The 24,892-nt window shown below is 42.8% G+C and overlaps 2 protein-coding genes across 3 annotated transcripts; one reads left to right on the top strand and one right to left on the bottom strand.

The window, feature by feature from the left end:
- Positions 1-6,833: 6,833 nt before the first annotated feature.
- Positions 6,834-15,069, top strand: LOC146668786 (equilibrative nucleobase transporter 1-like). Of its 2 annotated transcripts, none has more exons than XM_085408754.1 (12): positions 6,834-7,031; positions 7,135-7,264; positions 8,768-8,814; positions 9,926-10,002; positions 10,114-10,206; positions 11,082-11,221; positions 13,038-13,147; positions 13,333-13,476; positions 13,563-13,670; positions 13,744-13,930; positions 14,124-14,235; positions 14,780-15,069. In XM_085408754.1, exons 1-12 carry the CDS (start codon positions 6,851-6,853, stop codon positions 14,915-14,917), a joined length of 1,467 nt encoding a protein of 488 aa, XP_085264880.1. In that variant the 5' UTR covers positions 6,834-6,850; the 3' UTR covers positions 14,918-15,069. The 2 variants fall into 2 exon arrangements, with proteins under 2 accessions (XP_085264880.1, XP_085264879.1); XM_085408753.1 differs by having other exon boundaries at positions 13,038-13,177.
- Positions 15,070-15,929: 860 nt separating this feature from the next.
- LOC146668785 (uncharacterized) lies at positions 15,930-24,842 on the bottom strand. Its single transcript, XM_085410788.1, has 7 exons — positions 24,277-24,842; positions 21,162-21,493; positions 20,615-20,679; positions 20,374-20,531; positions 19,779-20,282; positions 17,866-19,352; positions 15,930-17,430 (listed from the first exon to the last, which is right to left on the bottom strand). Exons 1-7 carry the CDS (start codon positions 24,515-24,517, stop codon positions 16,780-16,782), a joined length of 3,438 nt encoding a protein of 1,145 aa, XP_085266914.1. The 5' UTR covers positions 24,518-24,842; the 3' UTR covers positions 15,930-16,779.
- Between the last annotated feature and the right edge of the window lie 50 nt (positions 24,843-24,892).

Raw genomic sequence — 24,892 nt, 5'->3', positions numbered from 1 at the left:
CCATAATGAGTCACCATGTTCGTTTCTTATTGACAGCTTCAGAACTAAGCGCAAACAGCACCAACACTTGACTCAAAGATAGAGGAATGGAACAAAAAGTGCACTAGTTCAGCGGTCCCCAACCCCCGGGCCTCGGACCGGTACCGATCCGTGAGTCGTTTGGTACTGGGCCGCGAGAGCTGAGGCTCAGGTGTGAAATGTATGGTTTTCATGGTTTTTATCGGTTTTCAACGTTATTTTGTTATCGTTTTGATCGTTAACTCGGTTTTCCTGGGTCTTTTCAGGTGTGTTATGAATAAATCTTCTTTTTTTTCGATACCGGTACTAGTTTTATTTTGTTGTATTTATCCCTTCCTTCCCTCCCCATCTCCAGCTGCCTCCCTCTTCCCGCTCCACCACAACCACCCACACATGCAGGGCCTTGGAGTAGGGGTATGTCACCAGGGTGCAGAGGAGGCTACCCCCCCCCCCCCCCCCCCCCCCTCTGTCCCCTTCTGGCTGCCTCTGCCTCAATTTTATCCCACAACTTAGACATTCACATTACTCACACTCTCATTACACATACATATAGGATCTTGGGGGTGGGCACGATACACGGAGTCCAAAGTACCATCAGGGTGTACACCCCACCCCTGGCATCGTTGCCCACCTCTCAATTTTAAATACACGTAGACATTGAGGGCTAGCAGGAGGGACCATGCGCTTACCTGCTGCTCTCTGGCAGGTAGCTCCAAGCCCTCCTGGGTTTTAAATGCACCTTAGAACACACATGCATCAACATTACAATGAGCGGGTGGAGGGAGGTTCGGAGTCTTCTCTCACCCCCGTTCTCTGCGACCTGCTGGAGCAGGGGGGCTAGGACTAGGAGGAGGAGTTGGCCGTCCGACTGCGGTCTGGAGTGTGGAGCCTTCCTGCTGCTGCGGAGTCGGGGCGGTCTGCCTCCCCCCACCGCAGGGAAAAGGGAAACAACACCTGGGTCTGGGTGCAGTTCCCCCCTCCAGGGGCGGGGGCACCTAGACCCGGTTTGTAGAGTACGCTTGGGGAGTGTGATCGTGTGTACAACGTCTCTTTATGTCTGTCTCCACGTTGGTTGAGTGTGGAGTAAGTGCATATGAGAGCATGAGGGTGGGAATGGATGTTTGTGTCTGTGTGTGCCTGTATGTCTGTGTCTATATGTCAGGTTGGGTGTCAGGCGCCACCTCTCTGGGGACATCTCAGGCCCTCCAAGGTTTGGAGGCCTATCTCCCCCTACCACCACTTCCCCTGCCAGTGGCGGACCCCCTCAGACATCGGTGCGTTGGTGGTTCTTTGTGTCCGGGGATGGGCGTCCAGGTACACACCGGCTCACTCCTTGGCGGCCGCTTATCGGGGCCTGGAGCCTGGGGCTCGCTCGGGCCACTTCGGAGGTGGGGTGCCCCCGGCCTCTCGGCCTGGGGCTCGGTCACTCAGGCGCGGCTGGCTGCCGGCGGAGCTCACGGGCGCGTCACTGCAACTCCCCCTGGCTTCTGCTCCGCGGCTGCTGAGTGAGCCCTCATCTGGGACTCTCCTCAGCTCTTTCCGGGACAGTGGCGCAGCTGCCCCTCTGTTGGTCTTCCTTGGTCTCTTGTGTTCTGGGGGCCTCTGGATGTCTGGAGTTTTGATCTCCTCCACACCTGCTTCACGCCCTGGAGGACGGGGCTGTGGCCCCCCCACACCCTCTAGCAGATTATTACATGAAGGAACCTTTTAAAAAAACAAAAAACAAGCGCGTCCATGCTCACAGGTGTACACACGGGTGATCACACCCACAAACTACACCCTTTTTGGCTCCTACCTCAAAGCACACTGTGTTCTGTTGATCTTATGTGCTGCACAATAATGTTTAACATTTAGTATTTACTGTCATATTCCCATATATCATTGTGATGTTGTTTATTCTATTACTCTTGTTCTCTTCTGCTTGCTTTCTTTTTTCTTTCTCAGCAGGTGATCCAGGTGATTGATATATGCATTTTTTTTTCTCTGCCCGTTCTGTTGGTTTTTGTCTTTTGCCCTTTTCCCCCGTCCCTCTTCTCAGCTGTTTCTCTTTCCCTCTTTCTTTCTCCCCTTCTTTCCCCCAGTCAAGTCTGTCCCGTATTCAGTAAGTGAAAATAAAATAAACAATAAAAGGTGAATCAAATGGACCATTACGGCAAGGCTGGGATGGTCAGTTTGGTAAAGTAAATCCGTTGGGCATCTTTCTTTGCCTTTAGACAACAATTCTGATGGCAAAAGAGCCAAACGGGACAGGCCAAAAAAAAAAAAAAAAAAAAAAAGAGGTGCCTTAAACCTGTATAGTATGTGAAGACTGTGGGAAAACGGCAACAATTTTTCAGTCTTCTGTTGTCCATTTCTGGTGCAGTTTTCAGCTGGTGTGACGTTAAGGTTTAATGTTTTTTGCATTCATGCATGCTCTTCTGCAAACCTTGGTTATAATCAGAGGTGTAGTGCTATGTAGTAAAGCAACCATTACAAGAAAGCTGCAGCAAAATTAAAAAACAGAAAATCCGATGAGACTCAACCAATCTTAAATCTTCAATACAATCAAAAGATGTGTATTTTCTTGCAAATTGCATTAAAAAAATATCAAAATCACAAGCTGCTGGCTATACATTTCAAATGCTACACAGTCATATACAAAGTGTTAAGGCCACCTGACACTGGGAAACAAAAAGTATCTGTGACTAGAGTCCAACTGATGGAAAAAATATTCTCTACAGTTTCAGCTGTACAGGTTTTGTAACAATGTAACAACATTATGAATCATTGCCCCCACCCCCCACACTCCAAATACACACAAAAGCCTTGAAACACCACTAATAGTTAACTGACCCATAATGAGTCACCATGTTCGTTTCTTATTGACAGCTTCAGAACTAAGCGCAAACAGCACCAACACTTGACTCAAAGATAGAGGAATGGAACAAAAAGTGCACTAGTTCAGCGGTCCCCAACCCCCGGGCCTCGGACCGGTACCGATCCGTGAGTCGTTTGGTACTGGGCTGCGAGAGCTGAGGCTCAGGTGTGAAATGTCTGGTTTTCAGGGTTTTTATCGGTTTTCAACGTTATTTTGTTATCGTTTTGATCGTTAACTCGGTTTTCCTGGGTCTTTTCAGGTGTGTTATGAATAAATCTTCTTTTTTTTCGATACCGGTACTAGTTTTATTTTGTTGTATTTATCCGCGACACATTAAAGGCCGGTCCGTGAAAATATTGTCGGGCATAAACCGGTCCGTGGCGCAAAAAAGGTTGGAGACCGCTGCACTAGTTTATTTGTAGCTTCAACATCTCACAGATTTAACAAAGAAGGACAAACGACTCAGGTACGGTGGAGGAAGCCAGCACTTGGGTTTGGAGCAGATGTCGTGGCAGATAAGAACATTCATGCTGATGGACATCATCCAAACTTCTATCATCCAGACTACTGGATTAACAGAAAATGCAAATCAAAGCTACTATCAAAATAATCAAGGGCAAAGCTAGCAACTGTTTAACAAATAATATCCACACCTCTTCTGATACCATCTAGATGCCACAAAAGATGTTTGGAGGAAGAGGTGTATTACACATCCTCATTATCAGAACTGCTGTCTGAACTCCTGTCATACCATCATCTTCAGCAGAGGTTCGGCACAAGTCCCTGGAGTTTGGAAGATACTGAGGTACTCCTCTTTGATATTCTTCAAATTCTTCATTGTTATTTTCTTTGGTGACTCTGTGTTTGGCTGCACAGTACCTGCTGCTTGACTCTATATTTTAATGTATTGACCACAAAATAATGGTATTTTAATTGACCTGCCCCATCTTTCTGTCTTTGTTTAGTTTTCTTTTAATAAGATGAAGGGCCATTTTGTTGGGAGGCTAGGCACCTTTAGTGAGGTCCCCTCCCCCACACTTACAGATGTAAGTAAAACATCAAGAAACAGGTATAAAAGACACCGGTTTAGTTTGAATGAACTCTGCACTGAGGATTGCAGTGAAACACACTGCATTGCAGTGAGTAGTTAGTAGTGTAAATTGATTGTACAGTTTTGTTTTAGAATTCTTATAATACATTCATATCTTGAATATAATTCTGTGGGTTTTGTGTAGTATTAAACTTTTCTTCTTCTGTTGCATCTCCGGTCTTTTTTTTTTTTTAATTGATTTGGGAAATAAACTAGTAAAAGTAATCCGTCACTCTTATCCTTATTATTTAAGCCAGAATGGGATAATCAAAAATGATACACTGCCTCCATATGAAAGGAAAATCACAAGTTTTCTGATGCTGGGGGCTTAATGAGCCCATTACATTTCTGGTGCCTGAAAATATCATGGAAACTTTAATAATACAGATTCATCTGTGAAAGCAGCTAATGCATTCCCATAATTCATGAAGAAGTCAATAAACAGTCAATAGAACCCTGGTTATACTGATTATGTTATTATATTCATTATGTTATGTAAGTACGTAGCTAACAGTGTTTTTAGCCTGACCCTTCAACAACAAGTTAAGATATGTTATACTGACGGTAAATTGTGAAGGTGATTATTACACTGCTGTAAAATGCTTCTTGTGAAGCTTGCCTTACACATAAAACCTTGATGACAAAGATGATGAGCTAGATTAAAATTATCAAAGTAAATGTAAGGTTTACATGTAATATTATCATTAATCAATTTTAGTTTGGTCAGAGAAAGCCTTGATAAAGGCAGTGAGTTACATTCAATAGCAGGAAGTGAAAATATGAGTGGACGCAAGTGTGAGAGGTATTTCATATTTAACTTTTATTAAAACCCTTATATTCATTTTAAGTTAAAATTCAGAAAAACTCACAGGGTGGCATATCAGTGATGAGCTTCTTGTAGTAGATCTTCAGGAAAATTTCACCACATCAACAGTATAATATATACCACACTGGCGGTGTAGCCCAGTGTGGTTATATTAAATATAAGAGAAAGAGAGAACTTTAAGAAATTAATATAGCCACTACAGTGACCATCAAAACGGTGAAAAAATATTGCCGTAAACAGCTTATTTTGCAACACCACGAAACAAACAATAGCGTAAAATGAAACGATAGACGTTTTTATATCGTCACCCGATATATATCGCTATATCGAACAGCCTTACTCATTAATTTAAAAAAATACTTGGAATATCATATGTTATATCCTTTGTTTGGCTGTACCCACCAAAATTACACAGGAAATGTTTGGAAATTACACCATAAGATGAGTGCTGACCTTTATTTTTCATAGCCACAGGGCATGTTAAAAAGTGTGAAATATGCATTAATAGCAGATTATATTTGAGTAAGGGCATTCTGAAAGAAAATGGGTTTTCTTGTTTTACCTGCAGTAAGATCCTAAGGCTGATTTTTATTTAAAACGAGCTCCAAATGAAGCAGGGAGAAAACCTGTCAACAGGCTGGACTGCATGTCCGTTAGATTCGTTTATAACTCATAATTAGACTGATACTGGAATCAGTGTATAAACGTGGTTTCCCGCCCTGTGTCCGTCTGTCTGGGATTAAAGCTGCATCTATAAACAGAGAGTAAAGCTCTCTGCCCATTAAACGCTGCTTATCGGGTGCAAGATGCATCATGGCCCCACAGAGTCTCATGTGTGGATTACCCAGAGGTTATGGGGTAAGCATTGTTTCTTTTCTTTTTCATGAGGGTCAGCGCTTAGAAACATGTTTTGTTGGATTTCTACTAAAATGAGTTAATTATTTGCCTCTGCATAGAAAACTGGACGTATATTTGTGTTTTATACAAGTATTTATGCTATTAAACCTCACACTGTGATAAATTTCTTGAATAATCGTGTTTTAATGGTCACATTTGGAGCGTTCTTGTCTGTGTAGTGCCATATGTCATTACGTAGATTATCGGGATTAATCTGGATTACAGCCACCACCCCTTGGTGATAACTGTTGCCCTGTCTGTAGTCTCTGCGCTTTGCAGAATGAGTTTAACTTGAGGAGAATATAAATGGACCATATACACCATGCAAATAAACTCACTGGGAAACATTAAGGTAAAAGTGTGTTCATCACAGTGTTATTGTAGTCAGTTTTATTTAACAAAAGTATGGAACTGTTTTAAGGAAAAGTGGAGTTATTGCTAATCTGGTTATTAATTAGTAAATATGTAAGAAAAATTGTGTATGTTTCTGTTCTGTGTCCTGTGTACTGTTTGTTTGTATATGTGTCTTTTTGGCTGCTGTTACAACCAAATTTCCCCTTGTGGGACAATTAAAGGATCATTCTATTCTATTCTATTCTATTCTATTCTAATGAGTTAAGATGAAATTGATTGTGGCTTTTTTGTGTGCAGCTACTATTTGTTTGTATGTAAAATCTTAACCTACGGGGTTCAAGTTAGTATAGATGCCACACTGTGGTTCCCTCTCATGTGGTGGTTCTGAACCTGCTGCGGCAGGTGGGGCATGGAGCACCAAGTAACAAATATGAAGTGAAACTAAGATGAATGTGTGGAAGGCTTTTAGGGAAAATAAAGCAAATGAGAGAGCCAGTGCTGCCGTGATTGTGTACATTGCAACATTTCACATTGCACAATGAATTTTGATGAACATTCAGTATTTCTATGAGAAAATGTTAACTTTATTTTTTATCATCTTTAGCCTTCAGTTCATATACTGCCCATGCTCACACAGATGTTGCTCCCTCTTGCGTTCGTGATCACTTCTTGAACAGTTTTTGCTGTATTTCAGGCATGTAAAACTGAAAAAGTATACCTGTTATTTTTTTATTCCATGGTTTAGGAACAGAGATCTGTCTAGAAGTTCTGTTTGACCTTTGTGTGAGCTGGAAAGACGAAGTGAAAAATGCAGGGAACTGTAGTTGGTTACAGCCTGCGCTACTGGCTGACCCTGATCACGGGGTTGCTGGAGTGTCTGTTATTTGCCGGCCTGGTGTTTGGCCATGCCTCCCTGGTGTTTGTGCTGAAGAAAGAGGAATACTTTGGTTGGCTGTGTGTCGACACTAACAGCACAATGGATAGTAAAGGTGAGCAACTCTGGAGTTTAGATTGGACAGGACACTCATCCAGGACACCACAGAAGCAGGTTTCAGATATATTTGTGTGTGTTTCTGTTTGTTTTTCTTCCAGACTGTAGTGGTCAGGATGAGCAGTTCTCGCTGGTTTTTACTGTGGCCTCCTTCCTCAACAACTTCCTGACTCTATTAAATGGCTACATATTTGATCACTGTGGCACACTGCTGACCAGACTGCTGGCAATGTAAGTCAGTGCTGAAATACGTCTGGGCTGCAGACCCAAACACACAATTGTTAACTATTTCTTGCTGTTTGCCCAAAATGTTGTTAATCAACAATATTTTATAAGTAAACTATGATACCTTTGTAGGTCAGACCTCCAGCAGAATAAAAAAAAACCTTGTCTGCCAATTAGTTTCAGCAAAGAAACACAAAAAGTCTGAGATTAGTTAAGATTAGTACATGGTAAAACAAGGCGCAGAGATTAGACTGAAACAGAACCCACCTCATTCAACCCCAAAATATATTTGACAGTTTCTAGTATCAGTACTAATACTTGGTAATGTTAATGGTTTAATCTGGTTCAGAGTCCGGATCAATAGGTAACACTTTATTTATTTTCTTTTTTAGTAAATGAACTTTTTCTCTGCACAGGTTACAAAAAAATGTCCAAAAAAACTCAGTTATGTTTATATACCACGAAATCACACAATCACATACTATAGCTGCCCCAAGGCGCGTACTATGAAATCATCTACCTCACAATATTCAAATAATCCATCTCCCATGAGAAAACATTTGTTATTCCAAACCTGTTATGTTAATCATTGCTGGAACACTTAGCAATGCAGATTTGCTTTAGAGCTTTGGTGTAACATGTTATCACTTAAGTTTCTTATTTATTGCAGTGATCAGGAGAGTATGAGATTATATTGTGAGATTTGGGTTAGAGAATCTCAGTAATTAATTTCAATGAGATTATTTATAGAAAATTTGGTAAAATATGCAGTTATTCAGTCAAATTCATCTTTTACTTCCTGTCAGATGATTTATACTCAAACATGTGGAGAGACGCAGAGAAAGTCTGTAACTTTGTAAAACATGCGCAACAAGAATTATTACACAATTTAGGAATTAATGAGTGTTGTTGAGTCACTACTTGGTTTTTAAATAAAATAGGTAGTTAATTGTCAGTACCAGATTATATTGTTCTAATGTTAATGGAAATCGTGCCAGATTATTTCTTTAGTCAGTGTTCATTTGAAGAGCAATTTATTCAGATTACAAAATACAAGATTTGGTACAGACCAACAAGCCTTTTCAAGGTCAACTTTTGCTATATATACAAAAACTACTTACACAAAACTCAGTTGTTTTGTGTATTTATGCTGCTGTTTTTAACTATGCTGCCCCCTGATTGGTACTTGTTTTTCAGCATTAAGCTGCATCTAGACTTTTCTGTTAAGTTTTTCACTCTCTTCCACGTTTCATCGTCCTGTCGAGAGAGGCTACATGCATGAGCTTATGTGGTATCTGAGGGGAGAATGGACAGTTTGAGTGGATTCAGAAAACCTTGCCAGCTTATGTCTGTTAACGCTCAAGGCGACTTTGCTGCAGGCCAAAATCACCCTAAGGCCACCAACCAATGTCTCAATGCTCCCTCATAGGAACTCTGCTCCTCGTAGCTGATGTCTGATGGCAAAAACAGAAACTTTTATGTGTCCTTATGATACTTTTCCCTCTCCAGAGCCCTTTTTAGTGGCGGTACATTGCTGGTGGCCCTCTCTAGCCCAGGTAGGTGCACAGGTTACGATTATTAGAAAACACATATTTATGAGTCTTTTTTTTTGTTTTTATTAGATTCACCTTTCACCTCTGTCTCATAATTTCCACCTTTTCCATAATCCCTTCCTTGTGGGAATTTCGTGTTCTGGTCACATTGTGTTGGGTTTATTTGAATACCTGAAAGCTTATTCTGTGTGCTGAAGTGTAGAAATTGAACACCCTAGCTATTGTGACAACACCATTTTAGCTAATTAGCAGTTAGTAGTATAACTTGCATGTGCTAGCCAGTGTTGGCCTCACATTTCATATTCTTGTGGACAAACCTGTGAAAGCATCACCTTTGTTTTTTAAAAAAGAGCAGCTGTGTTGGCTTTCTCATCTTAAGCACAAAGCAGGTTTCATCTCCTCAGCTACTGCTCGGTCCATACCAAACACGAATGACAGAAAACAGGTAAAAGTTGTTTTCACTACATGCCTGATGACGTAGTCACTGTAACACCCCTTGTATATGATGAATCCCAGTAAAATAATCACAATCACTGTGAGAATTATGCACAACTGTGCATAATTCTGGTCATTAACATATTTAACGCGTGTTCTTTATTTTCCAGTATAGCCATTGGCATTTGATTTCAGTCTCATTTATATCGTATCACAACAGCAGTTATCTTAAGGCGCAATGTGAATACTCTACAATATTAGAGAGAAAGCTTAACAAATCAGGCTGTCGCCTGTTTACAGGCAAGTGTTCCCTTTTAATGGGAAAAGTCCTCCGGCAGAAACAGGCTCAGCCTCGATGTTTGTGGAATAGGGGGGAAAAGAGAAGAGAGAGAGAATGAGGGCACAGAGAGACCACGAACAACAAAACGCCCCATCAGCCTGACCTATAGAAAGTTTAAAGGTTCAGGGTCACTGAATCCATCCCTGACTGTAACCCTTGACTGCTGCTGGGGAAAGCAAAAAGTTTGTTTTCAAACATGATTATTCAGCATTTTAACTGCTCGTCAGCACTTCTGCTGCTCTGCTGCTCTCTACACCGTGACTCTGGAGTTTTAACTCTAACTGCCTTTAATATTGTGCAACATCACATTCCTAATGTTTGTATTTCTGTGTCTTGTAGAATTTTCAAATCTGCTTTACCCCGCCCTGTCTCTCCTTGCTGTGGGTGGAGTCCTACTGCTCATAACTAACATGCAGGTAACTACACCTGTAGAAAGTTTCTGTTCCTAAACAGAAATACACTTGAGCCACTTCTAAACTTTCAAACATATTTTGTCCTGATGATCCGTGTATCTGTGTGACGGAAAGGTGGGCAACCTGTTCCCTGCTCATCGCTCCACCATCATCACCTTCTACAATGGTGCCTTTGACTCCTCCTCTGCTGTGCTTCTCATCGTTAAGGTGGGACTGATAATTGCTACACTCATATTTGTCACACACATTAGATGGATAAAACAACACTGTCCCCACACTAGTGCCACTACTACTTTACTGAAGTGCAGTTTTATTCTTATTTGGCAAAAAAAAAAGGTGGAAACAAGCTGCATCCCATAGCTGTACTGGTGCACCAACAAATATAACTGTGAATTTGTGCTGAATACTATATAAATAAAATATTAGAATTTACATCCCTTCATCCAGTCCTGAATGACCCACTTCTCCCTATCTCTAAAGGAGAGCCCAGGCTCCCTACTGAAGCAGCTCATCCTGTTTTGTCGGTCATTACTCTCAGCTTATGCCCAAGGTGAGGATGGGAACATAGAGCAGTCAGCATATTGAAAGTTTTTCCTTCACACCCAGCTCTCTTCACCATAAAAGACTAGCATGGTATCCAGTCACTGCGGACCTTTCACCAGTCTGTCTACCCTAAAGACAGACTGTTCAAAACCCTGAGATACTTGGTACAGCAATGTGCAATCCACCCATCTCCAACTATAGACCATGGCCTCAAACTTCCAGGTGCTAATTCTCACTCCTGCTTCAGCTGCCCCAGTAAGAGCTGGTGATCATCCAACAAACCAACAGAACCACATCCTCCTTAAACAGAAGAGATGGTATCTAGATAGCGCCGCCTACTAGAATTGCATTTATCAAAATTTAAGCAAAGGCCTCTTGGATTGGCTGTAAGACACAGCACGCCATTTCATTGGTCAGAGCCACACACATATCAGAGGCCTAGCATAGCGACTTAAATTAGTGGAGGTGGGAAGATAGCCACCTGTGTCAGCATCCACCTATATATATATATATATAAGTGACCTTTTTTTCCCCTGCAGATTCTGTACGAACAGGGAATCTCTCTCCACTACTCTTTCATTTTCCTGACCATCTGCAGCAGCATTCACGTGGCGAGAACTTTCCTGCTGATGCCAAAAACCCACATCCCCTACACTCTGCCTGAAAACTACACCTACGGGTGAGAGCATGATAGGTTTTTGCCATTCAGGTCATAAAGACAGTGGGCGTCTTTGATACACACAAAATCTGTACTTAAACACATATTTCAAGCACAAATTCAGTATTATTAACATGTTTTTGTGTAATTTGTTCTTATTCTGTGAAAAACTACCTAAATAAGGAATCAAATACAAAATATTACTGACAAAGTTTAAGTCTTTTACCTTTTTAATTTAAAGTGGACGTAGCATTTGGATGGTGTAGTGATTGAATTCAGAAGTATATATTTTTCTAATTCTTGTTGTTGTTCGTGAAAATCAAAACCACCATTTTTTAAATCCCAGAACGAGGGAAATGGCTACAACAACAACGGTAGGTATATCATCACCAACCTCCACCTTTGTTGTAGTGTTCGTGTCGCATACGTCATAATTATGTCATGGGATGCTTGCCTACGTTGCTGTGAAGATGACCATACACATTAGATGGTATTGGATAGTAATGGAAAACCAGTCTGTAATATATGTTTGCACTGATTGCCGATCACGCTTCAACTGGGAGGCAGAGCCTTCAGTTTTCAGGCCCCTCTTCTGTGGAACCAGCTTTCAGTTTGGATTCGGGAGACAGACACTATGTCTACTTTGAAGATTAGGCTTAAAACTTTCCTTTTTGCTAAAGCATATAGTTAGGGCTGGACCAGGTGACCCTGAATCCTCCCTTAGTTATGCTGCAATAGACGTAGGCAGGTTTTTCCTTTCCAGTCACCTTTCTCACTCACTATGTGTTAATAGACCTCTCTGCACTGAATCATACCTGTTATTAACCTCTGTCTCTCTTCCACAACATGTCTTTATCCTGTTTTCCTTCTCTCACCCCAACCAGTCGCAGCAGATGGCCCCGCCCCTCCCTGAGCCTGGTTCTGCCAGTTTCTTCCTGTTAAAAGGGAGTTTTTCCTTCCCACTGTCGCCAAAGTGCTTGCTCATAGGGGGTCATGTGATTGTTGGGCTTTTCTCTGTATCTACTGTACAATATAAAGCACCTTGAGGCGACTTTTGTTGTGATTTGGCGCTATATGAATAAAATTGAATTGAATTGAACTGTGTCATCCTCGGTAAGAAGGAATGGTACTCCACAGTGATGTAGTTCAAACAAATTTAATGAAGGAGATGGCAGATGGCATAAACCAGATGAACAGCATTTGTGGGAATGTGATTAAATTACAATATATTTAAATGTAAAGGGGGTGTGAGTGCGTGTGTGGTCAGGTGGTAAGCACGCACATAGTATTAACTCACACAAGTAAATACGTTACTCCTCCAACACACCTGTGCAGAACCGCACTGAACACGTTCCCAAATGGAAGTACAATGCTGAGGTGCATCATGGGTAACGTGGTTTAAAGAAGGTGCCGTAAAGAAGTGGACTTTTAACGCAGTCCATCCAAGTGGAGCTGTGGCGACTAAATCCAAATAGGTACCAATGGAAAAGGTGCTTTATTGTACCTACAAGTTTCACTAGTACAAAAACCAAGCAAAAAAGAAGTTTTCCATGCTGGATGTCATTATTTAAACCCAATTTTCTTGGTTAATGAGTGAGTGAGCAGTGAGGTCCTGATCTTCAGGGAACAGATCAGGTGGTATATGTTCTCCACTTGCTTTCCGCTTTCCCTGTCACAACACTTTCTTTGTTTTCTTCATCTTTCACCACAGATGACGAGCATAAACCTTTTGATTTTTAATAATTCTGAGTCACTAACAAAAGAACAAAAGTGATCAGTGCAACGTTGATTTTGAATGTGCATTCATTTGTTAATCACACTTTTTTCTGACGTTCAGGATAAACTGTGGAAAGGGAAACACTGACACTGTGGAGGAGACTGAGATAAAGGAAGGTCCGCCGACACAGGAATCCCCTGAGACGGAGAACACGTCGCTGGCACCCGAGGGTAGGACAGAGGCTCAAAACACAGAAAAAGGTTCTTATAGCCACTTTACCATCCAAAACTGTTTGTGTCAAGTGTTTCTACTGTTTGGCCAACAAAGAAACCACTGCAGGCAAATACAAATACAAATACGTGTAACAAAGTAGCATGTATTTGTTGATGTTTTACACCCTGTTTTGTGTGTTCAGTGCAGTCGTTCGGCAGCTGTGTCAAGTCCAGGTTCTTCATATTTCACCTGGTGTGGTTGTCCATCATGCAGCTGAGACACTACTTCTTCATTGGCACGCTCAACTCCATGCTGAACCGGCTGGCTGATGGTGACTCCAACCTGGGTAAGTCATTGTCCTCATTATCATCTTTGATCCAGATATTGTCTGACTTCATTCTCTTGTTTTCTCATCCATCCCTAAATCATCAGTGAGCCAGTACACCAATGCGTTCGCAATAACTCAGCTGTGTGGCATCCTGTGTGCCCCCTGGAACGGACTCATCATGGACAGACACAAGAAGAAGCCTCTGGCTCCGGGTAAATCAGTGAATGTTGTTAGAACGACTTGTTTTCATGTGGAAACTCCTTCTGAATCTCTCTTGTACTGTAGGAGAGACGGAGCAAGAGGCGGACCTGCGCTCCTCCTACCTGTCCCTGCTCCTGACTGCCCTGCAGTGCCTCCTCTTTTCTGTGTGCGCCTCCATTGCTTTTCTCCCACTGCAGTACTTCACCTTCGTCCTGCAGGTCCTCAATCGCTCCTTCCTTTATGGGGGGAATGCAGCCTTCCTTAGCATCGCGTGAGTTTATATCAAACACACATTTAAAACTTCACTAGTTTCGCTTTTTTGAGTTTCCCCTGTCCTCTAAACTTCTCAGTTTCAATTAAAATACAATTTCAGGAGGCAAAATAATTTCAGATTGAGGTAACAGAGAATTTATTCATCAGTTAGACACAGACACGTTATAATCCTTTGGTTTCTGCTCTTTCAGTTTTCCAGCCTGTCACTTTGGGAAGCTGTATGGCCTGGTGATGGCTGTCTCCGCTGGAGTCTCTGTGCTGCAGTACCCCCTCGTCTCCGTGGTCAGAGAATATCCGTTTTATGTAGGTTTTTACCCCTCATCCGTAAAAACCTGATGAGGTATTACTGCCACCCTGCTAGGCGGGCAGACAGGACACGTGAATGCAATAGCTTAAAAACAGAGCGATGTAGGAGCTTCAAATTGATCTCATACGTGTATCTAATAAAAATCTCGGACAGGTGCCAATCTCAGTGACCTCAAGGTTAAGGTCAAACATAGATTTTCTTTTTAAAATTTGGACACATCTCATTTAATGGGTTTACTGTATTTTCATGACTATTTACATTGTACATATCGTTATGAAGTTACGATGAGTCAAAAGTGCTGAAAAATTAGTAACATTAATAAGTACCAAATTCCCCCACCTCGATGAGGTCCTGTAAATATTTACAACAAAAAGTTGATATTTTGCTTCATTAAATGTCACTATACTTGAGTGTCTCTGATTGATTTAACATTGAACAACCCAGCAGTGGCTTAATATCAACACAGGTCAATATTTAATACACTTTTCTTGCATTAGCTGTGCTCATGTGAATGCAAACTTTTGTCTGAATCTGTTCCAGGTGGACATCAGTCTTATTTTTCTCACTCTGCTGGCGTTCATCCATCCTACAAACGTCTTCATCCACTGCAGAAAACAAGGCCGCCTCAGGAAGGACCATCCTGAGAATCGAGCCAGACACTCGTCTCACCGTCTGTAGAGAGACGGTGAGACGAGTGTTTCAGCCTGTAGAAGGTTCAGGTTCTCTTTGTTCCTGCTCACTGATTTAAACTAGAAGCACAAGCATTTGCTTTAATGTTTTGTTGATCCTTATTAATTCACTTTTGTGAACTGTTTTTTGTAATAATCCAATAAAATTTTGTGTTAAACACTTTATGGTTCAGAAGAAATATTTGTTTGAGCCATTTAACACCTTGAAAGACTTTAATAACATTCAAAATAGATCAAGATATATGTATGTGTGTGTGTGTGTGTGTATATATATATATATATATATATATATCTATATATATATAGATATATATAGATATATAAAACCACAAATTGATTTAATGGAAACCAACGTTTCCATTAATCACAGGTCAATTTCTGTAATATTGATCTGGTCAAGTACCAGAGGATGGTGTTGATCAAGTTCAGCTGCTTTGGTGTTCATGACATTAAAAACAGGTGCACTGCAGGGCCAACAATGACACAACGGCCAAAACAGGGATGGAAACTAAAAAATTTCCCTCCACATCTTTTCTGACTGTTTGCACTAATTTTGCATTTGGCAAAGGTTAGTGTCATTATTTGTAGCATGAGGTGACACCTAGACTCTACAGAGGTTGCACAGGTAGTCCAGTCACTCCTGGATGACACATCAATATGTGCCATTGCCTGAAGCTTTGATGAGTCCCTCAAGAGCATGTAAGAGAAGACATAGGTTTTTCCCACATAGAGATCTGACATATATTTAAAGTTTTCCTTTCATTTCTTGGACCACTGTATTTCTGTAACTTTTAATGGATCAAACACAAAAATGAAAGACCTACGAACGAGCAGAAACTAAAGCGGGTAACAGAATCTTTAGCTTCCTCAAAAATTGCCTCATTGTTCAAAAAGGTATGGACCTAACGGCATAAGAAACCCCAGTATGCAATACAGAGCTTGTTTTTACTATACATTTATACAACTTATGGTGAAAGTAATGAACTGCACAAACAGCAACGTTTTACATATATATTTATTGAACAGTTAGGGCTACAACAGTTACTCAGCATTGATGTGAATATGCAAAGACTGAAGAACGCAGCAGTCTGAAGTAAACATGGTACTAATGCTGAGCCCATAGCAGACCTACAGTTAGTATAGTGATATCTACTGTTAGGGTTAATGTGCTTCTAATCTACTGTGGAACAGTACTATATAAATGAGGTAAGGCACTGGATGCTACAAGCTAAATCATAGAAACTATAAAGTTGAAAGTAAATCAGTAGTAAAACAGTCCAAAAATCTTTGATCTCCAAGTAAATAAAAGTGAAAATCATCAAAAAATCGCACTCTTTGGACTTCAGGTTTAAAAGTAGTTGATAGAGTTCAGAATGAATCTAGATTTTTTTGTGTGTGTGCTGTAGGAAAATACATTGATGGAAAATATTGAGGATTAACTCGTGAGCCGACTGTGCTGAAATGCAGCAATTTCTTCGTAACGTGAAACAGGATGGCTCTTCTCAAACAGCTTTGGGTAAAAATATGCTGGAAAAATTAAAGCATGTAAACTTGCTTCAGCAGAATCATATAATAAAATGATAATGCTAAAAATGAGCCTAATGGGAGCCTCCTTAAATCTGCTGCATGCATAGTGTTGTGTATAGCTTTCAGTACAGGAAGTGTTGGACGGCAGAGACGGATGTTTCAGCCTCGCAAACGACACACCTGAAAATAAAAACTCTTTCTAATGAGCGCGCCGTTGAGTGTGCGCCAACCTGTTGATCATGTGTTTTTAATTGTTGTGCTAGGGCTTTGGTTTCTGTTTGCGAAGTTGTAATGGCACAGCTGGGGATGTTTAACTTTGCACCTTTATGGCATCTTGTCGTCACTCCGAGCTGCCGTTTGCCCACTCTCAGTTGTGAGCAAGTGGTTGTGATGCAGAAAGAGGATTGCATCCAAACTTTCTGGAGGAATATTTGATCTCTTTCTGTACGTGGCTCCTCCTCCTTCCTCCACAAAGTTCTGCGCGCCATTTCCCACCACCGCGGGGGCAGCCAGGTAGGCCCGTGCCACTGTGGCCAGCAGTGGGAACTGCACCGTCTTCGTCCTCCACCACTGCAGGGGCTCCACGCCCAACGAGGCCCCTTTGTCAGCTCTGAAGACAGACATCTCCATATCGATAGACTCCTCCACAGAGCTCTGTCTGCTCCTGGGGGCGGAGCAGAACAGGTCTCCCAGCAGAAACTCCATACCTGACAGCCCACCCTGAGAGCCCGGGTCTCCTGGCTCGCTGTCCTCCACGTCGCTCTCATCATCTTCATCGAAAAGCTCTCTGAAGTTGATTGGGCGGGACTCTTTGAGGCGTTTACTCCTGCGCAAGAAGTCGCTCTCTGACTCTGGTGACCCGGGGGAGGGGCTTCTCTTCCTCTCGCTGTTCTTCTTACCTCGACTCCGCTTCTTGTCCTCCTTTGCAATCCTCACAGCCTCTTTCTTCAGCCAATCAAAAGTCTCCGTCCGGTCCTAGAAAACACCAGAAACCACAAATAAAAAAAAAAACAAGAATGTAAACCTCTCTGTTGTATCAGAAACTTATCATAATGTGAAAATGTGTTGTGTTAGAGATCAACTGTGACTCCACCCTGAAACCCTCTAGCTATCCAACTCCAAATCCAAAGAAGTGAAAGACCTTTGTGTGGACAGATTTGTTTGCTTCCACTTTTTTATTTTATCTTTAACTTTTTGGTAAATCCTGTTTATTAAAGTCAATTTAATAATAAAAGGAAAACATGTTAGACATAAAAACAAATTGGAAGTTGGCAGTCGATACACTGCTATACAACGTGCCTGCTAAATGTCTCATTGAATATCAAAATTAGCCATCTTGATTTGATTTGTAGAGAGTGCTATAGCTGTTTTAAGGCACTCTTTTCCCTGCGTGCCAGCTTTCCGACTCACCTTCTCCTCCATGAAGCCCAGTCCGTGGAACTGGGGGTCGAGGGAGCACGCCATGCTCAGGACTCTGTTCACAGCAGGGCTGTCATAACAGTGTGCCAGGCTCCGCCTCATCATCCTCTTTACCTCCTTCAAGATGGACGACGAATCGCACGGCCGGGACACGAGGTGCCGTGAGAGCAAGCCGGTGAGGATAGGTTTGATGAGGGACAGTCGGGGGAACGCCTCCTTGGCGAGAGTCCGGCACGCCACGTCCAGAGGTTTGAGGACCGAGCAGAGCTCCTCCAGAACCTTCCATTCAGAGCGCAAAGACGTTACACCCGTAGAGGATGTGTTGGAGGTGGAATTGGCGTGGGAGCTGCCACTTGAACTGGACTCTGAAGCGCAATCTTCTTTGGACAAACCCTCGCCTTTTATTTCTTTAATTACACAGCAAAAGAGGCTTTTGTGTCTGATGAGCATGCTCAGTAAAGTGTAAAGGTTATTCCAGGTTGGCTGGCTGTGTGCCCACGACGCAAGTCTGGCACGCTCCTGTTTCGTCAGACTTTTGAGGAGGTTCTGGGTATGAGGCTGGTATGAGCATTTGTTCTGAGCAACTGGTAAGAACAGGGTGGAGAGAAAACCCTGGAACTGGCTGAGAGTTTTGGAGATGACGGGATGTGACATCACTTCCTCCACACAGTCTTGCACGGCTCTGAAAAAACAAGGAACAGACGGAAGTCCTTCACTACTGTCAGCGTGCTCCGGCTCCCCGGGCGACACAGAGTCTTCCCTCTCTAGGAACGTTGTTGAGTTCGGATGGGAGGCGCTTCCTGCAACCTCTGCCCCCTTCTTGCTCTTTACTGGCTGTGTCCTCATCTTGTTCCTTATCTCACCTCCCAGCAACATCAGATTAGGCTGGGAGATTCCCCACTCGTGCGCCATCACCTTCACCTGGGCCTCCACCGTTCGGACGGCGTGCTCTTCCCCCCCGCTCTCTGTCAGCCGCTGGGTCGCCAAAGCAATGTTCTGAAAGCTAAAGCTACTGTCTACGTAGTGCGCCCAGAGCGTGAGGTACCTCTCAGTGTTTCCCTGCCAGTTGTGGAGCCAAACCTCTGCGCTCAATGTCACAAAGTAAGGAACTTCCTTCTGACTGCTGGAAGCTCGCCCACGTCTCCTGTGCTCGAACTCAATGGGAGCAGTGTAGTCCTTAACCTCCTCGCTCTCTCCGCTCTCACTTTTCCTCCTGAGCAGCCGAGCCAGGCTCGCCTTGCCTCGGGCGTGGTGGTCCGTCAGCAGACTCTCGAGCTGACAGGACAACGGCAGCTCCTTGTAATTAGGCAGCAGTGTGAGAATCAGCTTTCTGAAGCCTTCGCCTTCCACAAGAGATGGCGGCTGGAGGTCCACGATAAGAAAGTTGACGATAGCATCGGTCACTTGAGTGGACAGAACCAAGGGGAGAGTGCTGATGAGACCGCTGGTAAGTGTGAGTGGCTGAGAGCGTTGTTGACCTGTTTTTGTGAAAAAGCAGCTTTTAAATAGGAAATTAAAACAGAATTAAATTCCTTTCTGTTCTATAACAAACAAGAGTTAAGTAACTGCAACTGCATATTTGATAAAAGCAACAGTTTTCTAACTCACAGATTTTGCACAATAACAAAATACGTTGAGGAAAATAATCTTTTCTATGAATCCCACTGATTTAGGTGGGATCAAGTCAAAGTGTGGTCAAAATACAATCCCTACAAAATAGATAAGGACATGATTTAATACACCCATTCATCTGTCCAAGATGATGAATCCCCATAACTAAATGCTTTAATAACTTTGGGATGTTTATTAATGAAATTTCCCCCAGAGATTCTGCATCACTTACTCTTTCTTTTAACCTAATAACTTCTGGCACTGTGCATTGCAAACAGGAAGTAGAGAGTTACCCAGTGTGAGACTCCGGTCCTTGTCTTTCAGCTTGAAGTGGTGTTTGTTGGTCAGGTGGTTTTGGAGATCTGGCACTCCTCCCGCACAGCTCACGTGCTCCATGCACAGCTTGCACACAGCCGTGTTTCGGTCCAGAGGCCGACCGGTGGGGTCGGGCTCGAGTCCAAAGAAGTACCACGGGCTGTTCTGGATGGCGTTGGGGTTGCTCAGCAGTTTCTCAGTTCCAGGCAGAAAATCATACTTTTCTATCGTGTGAGGAGACGGGAAGGAGATGACAGAGGTGGAGACGAAGGAGGAGCCAGTGATCATGCTGCCTGGGTCGCTGACGGCGTCTGAGTTCGACATCGTCGTCACGTCGCTTATGACAGGCATGGGGCTCTGTGATTGGCTGTGATCTGACCAAAAGGAAGTGCTGCTCGGCTCCGGGAGGGTGACCAACTGAATGTCCTGCAGGAGGCGCAGAGCCGTCTCCTTGTCTCCAACTTCACATTTCACGTTGTCACCTGTACATCACCGACAAAGACAAATGTATCAGGCACCTTTACAGAGCTACCTTTCAGTCTGTACTGCATTAAAAACTGGGACAGAGCTCACCCATCCCCAGACCCAGAAGGGTGGCATAATCCTTGCCGATCCAGACCCGGAGCTCTGCTCCCTCTGAGATGGGCTGGGAAACCCTGTAGTAGATACGACGGTAAAACTGGAAAACGTCCAGGTTGTGCTCTTCCTCACTGCTGGTATATCTGACATACCTGAAACACACAACAAATGCGTGAAGTCTGCAACTACATCAGAAGATAAAAAATAAGCAAAAGGAACCATAAAAACTGCCCACCTCATCCAGTTCGATTTGTTTTCATCAGAAGCGTCCACGTAGATAAAAGCAGCATCGTCTCTGATCTAAAAACACAAAAAGCCCATCTTTGTGTTAACATATGGCCAATAGGAAACAACCCAAAGATTAAACTTTTAAAGCACAAAAAGGGATTCTTTACACACAGCTTTTGTCATTGTTGTTGGGTTTCTTCCCAGTCATTCTGCTAGAAGAACAACTTCTATCAAAATAAAATTACATCTTGTAATTCTTTATTTAAAGACAACAAAATATTTGCTTTATTTAAAGCAAAATACTTTGCTTTCCCTCTCAGTTTTCAGACTGCAACAGACTGATATGGGGTCCAATTCGCTGATCAATTTCCCATTTTACTTCCCGTTATGTAATTTACAGAAACCACTGTTGATTAAGAGCTGAGGCTATGCTGGAATCTGTCCATACGGCCTCTTAAATCAACACGGCTTATAATTTATAACAAAAAAACTAAACATCCAAAAACTGTCTACACGATGCTGTATGAACAAAAGTGATCGTTCGTTTTACTCACAGCCCAGGCATATTTGAGGTTGGCCGGCATCTGTCCCTTGCACACTTCTCCTACAAAGGGTCCAAACATGACACCCTGCTGAAGGTGGCACTTGGCGTACACCTTCATCTCCCCATTCTGCTCCTCGCCCAAAGATCCAGAAGCAGATAGTCCAGACCCGAGGTCCCCACAGAGGCACAGGCAGGAAGGCAGAGACAGCGCCGCCCGGGAGGGGCCGCTGTGGAGCCACGGGTCTCCGGGCGGCAACACCGCATCTGGGACATAGTTCTGGTTGGAAGTAGGCTGGAGCGAGGGAACATCCTCAAAGAACTCTTCATTGTTGAGATCCAAACCTGGAAAAAGAATATAATAGAGAAATAATGAAACAACAGAGATATTACTGAAAATTCAGGGTCGGGATTCATCTTCACGGAGCATAGTTCCACTTTCTTGGGTCGTTTTAAGCAACAGAATTCAGAAAGACAGGAAGCTGCTGTATTCAGATGAGGGGAATAATACAATACAGACAAACTTTAACGTCTGTATTACAGGCAGCCATCAGTGCTAGCCCGCCGTCTCCTAGCAGATGCACATATGATATGTTTATTGTACAAATTTGAAAAGAAAAGGTGATTTTCAGAAACGTTGACCTCTGACCTTCAAGTCAAAGTCGCTGGGATTTGAACTCGATATTTAATAGATGCACCCATGGTATCAATTTGAAAGTTTTACATTGCCTCATTCTCGAGTTATCGTATTGACAAACTTGCGTGTCCACACCACCCGCCCGCCCGCCGGGGTGACAGCAACGCTCCCAGCCACCAGGAAGAACACCAGTCACCATTAAATCTGTGTTCAGTACGTGAAGTGAGATCTTACCAATAATTTTGCAGATCAGGTCTACAAGTGGCTGATGGCTTTTATTTAATCTTTCCCCCTCCTTTTAATCACTTTTCATTTTGTTCTCTTTATTTGGATTTGATGATCTTCAGTCAGATCACACTGAGTGTTTTTTTGTCTTGTCTTTTCCCACCAGCCCATCCTGAAGCCTGCAGAGTAAAATAAGCCTGTAAAGGCACTAAAAAAAGAAATGCTGTCACTGGTGGCTCTTGTAGCATCAGGGTCGATCATAACAGAAGCTTTAAGTTTAACTTTCGAGATGGTGTCTACTCAAACTATCATCACTGAAATAATGAAGCCACTGCACCGCTGCTGCAAAGACAGTGTGCTCACATGGACTTCTGACAGCAGTACCCACTTGTCAGGCCCTGCTGGGCTGTCTGAATCGCTCTGTGGTAATATCACGCTCTGCTGCTTACGGCTGCAGAGGAATGGGGTCAGGTGACTTAATAAAATTGTATTTGAGTGATTCCCCAAACCTCGGCGTATCTGTGCACGCTGTGAGCCCAGGGCCACGCAGATGGTGGACAGTGCGACTGCTGTGATCGATTCTGGCTCGCACGATTGATGTTCACACATGTAGGCCAACACTGAGCCCATATAATTAAGTCCTGCAGGGAGAGTCTAGCCATAACCTCTGAGCTGATTAACTCTGAGACGGGATGCTCAGAGTTTCCAGTTGCACAACAGCTGATTGCAGTTCAATACACTCTGTGCGTGCTCACCCTGAGTTATGAAAGAAAGCCATCATCAGTTGGTAAAGCAACAAGAAAATGAAGAACAGAGCCTCCATTTTAATCTGACAGAGCAAGGACTACGAACAGGACCAGGACAGTTATCTTCAAAAACATGAGAGGCGAAGAGACTCCTTTTAGTCAGTGTTATCCAATAAGTTGTCTTTTACCTAGATCATTTTTTTTTTTAAAATAGATAAAACTGACAGGGGCAAAATACAGGTAAAGCTGAAGATAACATGTGGATCAAACCGATCTGACACAGTTTAGTCATGCACCTCCAAAGCACTCTGCAACAGTCTTGAGCCAACAGTTTTTATATTGTGCTTCAAAGGAGGCAGATTGTGTAGTGAGTTACACATTCATCTATCAAGCAAGAGATCCCTGGTTTGAGCACAGGTGGAGACACAAATCCCTCTGGGGTTGCATCTGGCATCAAAATCTGCAAACTCGAATACCCAGAGCTACATGCTGTGTCAGTAAGAGGGCAGCTGAAAGAAAAAGGTCTGATGAAGTGATGAAACCAAGTTATAAAATGTTTGGATCAAATGTTTTCCAATATGTACAAAGGAGGTAAACAAGGGTATACGGGCATCTGTAAAACACAGTGGAGGCTCTATCATGGCTTGGGGCTGCATTTCACCCAGTGATGTCATAAAAGTACCATTGGATTTTGATCCATCATGCAATACCATCTAAAAAGCACCTGATTGTCATGCTGAAAAATAAAGCTGCTGTCAGTGATTCCCAAACAAAGTGCTGTAAAAGTATATCTGGATAGAAAAGAACATAGTGGAACACCTCACCAGAGCCTGAACCTTAACATTACTGAAACAGTGAGAGAGGGGTCTATTTGTATTAGTATTTCTTCCTCATATGGGAGGGTTTTGTTTTGTTTTTAGAGGGGGCGGCTTAACACCTTTTAGAAAAATTGCTTGTGGGCAGTGGGAGTTACACGGAACACAAACCCAGTCTTTCTCAATGTGCATGAAACAGTGGTTATGGATACAAGCGGTTTATACCATGGCATCAACTGCGCATGTGTGACTGATAGCTATTCGTCATTTATTGCAGGACTTCCTGATGTAAAAAACACACCGCTGTGCATAGAGTATGGTACAGTTTATTCGGCGCGTACGGTATAAAAAATGCACATTATCTGAGCCAAGTATCATCCGGTTGATGATCGATCTGTTGTTTAGAAAAGCTACCAGATTGTGAGTGTGCACAGGCGCAGTACTAAACACACCTTGTCTGCAAGTTAACTGTAAAAAAGCTGCATAGTAAAGCAGCGTCGGGGCTCAGGGACTATTTTTTTTGTCACAGCACTAAAATGCAACTTTCAAGCAACCCCAGGTGAGCCATGTGAGCAGCCATGTCTGATCGGCTTTGCTGGGCTGGAGGCATGCAGGGTTCAGACATATGAGAAAATAAGTTAATGCATACTTTAAGATTCCACAAGTTTTCAATGAAGAAATTATTTTAGGTTAAAAAAAAATCACCTTGAGTGTCAAGTAAAGCTCCCGAGGTCGCGGAGGAAGTGGTCTCAAAGAAATCAGCACGATGTCGCCTTTTCAGGTGGCTTCTTAAATTAGTAGTATTTCCACCTTTTGCCAGCACTATTTTTCGGCACAGGCGACAAACGGCCTCACCGGTGTTCAAAGGTCGCCCCTTTTCATCCGCCTTTAAGCCAAAATACAGCCACACGATGGACTTGCTTCTGGGTTTACTGATAAGATCCATGTTTCTGTAGCTCTGCAGCCTGCAGCCCCGCTACCAGATCTGCGATGCATAGACAGGAAAACTACACCACCTGATTACATGCAACGCTCTTGTACCGCACAGATTCAGGTCAATGACGGCGAAAACCTTCTTTCTAAAAGTAAAAGCAGCAGATACCAATCAATATCTTAAAAGTTCCTGACTGCAGGCATGTGTACGACACGTGTTTTTAATAAATCACTTCCCTTCAAAGATGTGAAAAAAAATCTCACAGCTCTCAGTTTGGTTTTAAAATGAGAAACCGGTCAAAGAGCGTCCACAGCTTTTGTTTAAACACACAGAACTGCAGCCAGTGGGACCGCATGGCCTTCTACCTGCTCTATTTCTGGGCTTTTT

Source organism: Rhamphochromis longiceps, linkage group LG6 (genome assembly GCF_057381845.1).
Source record: "Rhamphochromis longiceps isolate RC_006_pf linkage group LG6, R_longiceps_female_GT1.1, whole genome shotgun sequence".
NCBI lineage: Eukaryota > Metazoa > Chordata > Actinopteri > Cichliformes > Cichlidae > Rhamphochromis > Rhamphochromis longiceps.
The sequence above is the reverse complement of the archived record's forward strand: the minus strand, read 5'-3'. Positions and strand labels throughout refer to the sequence as shown.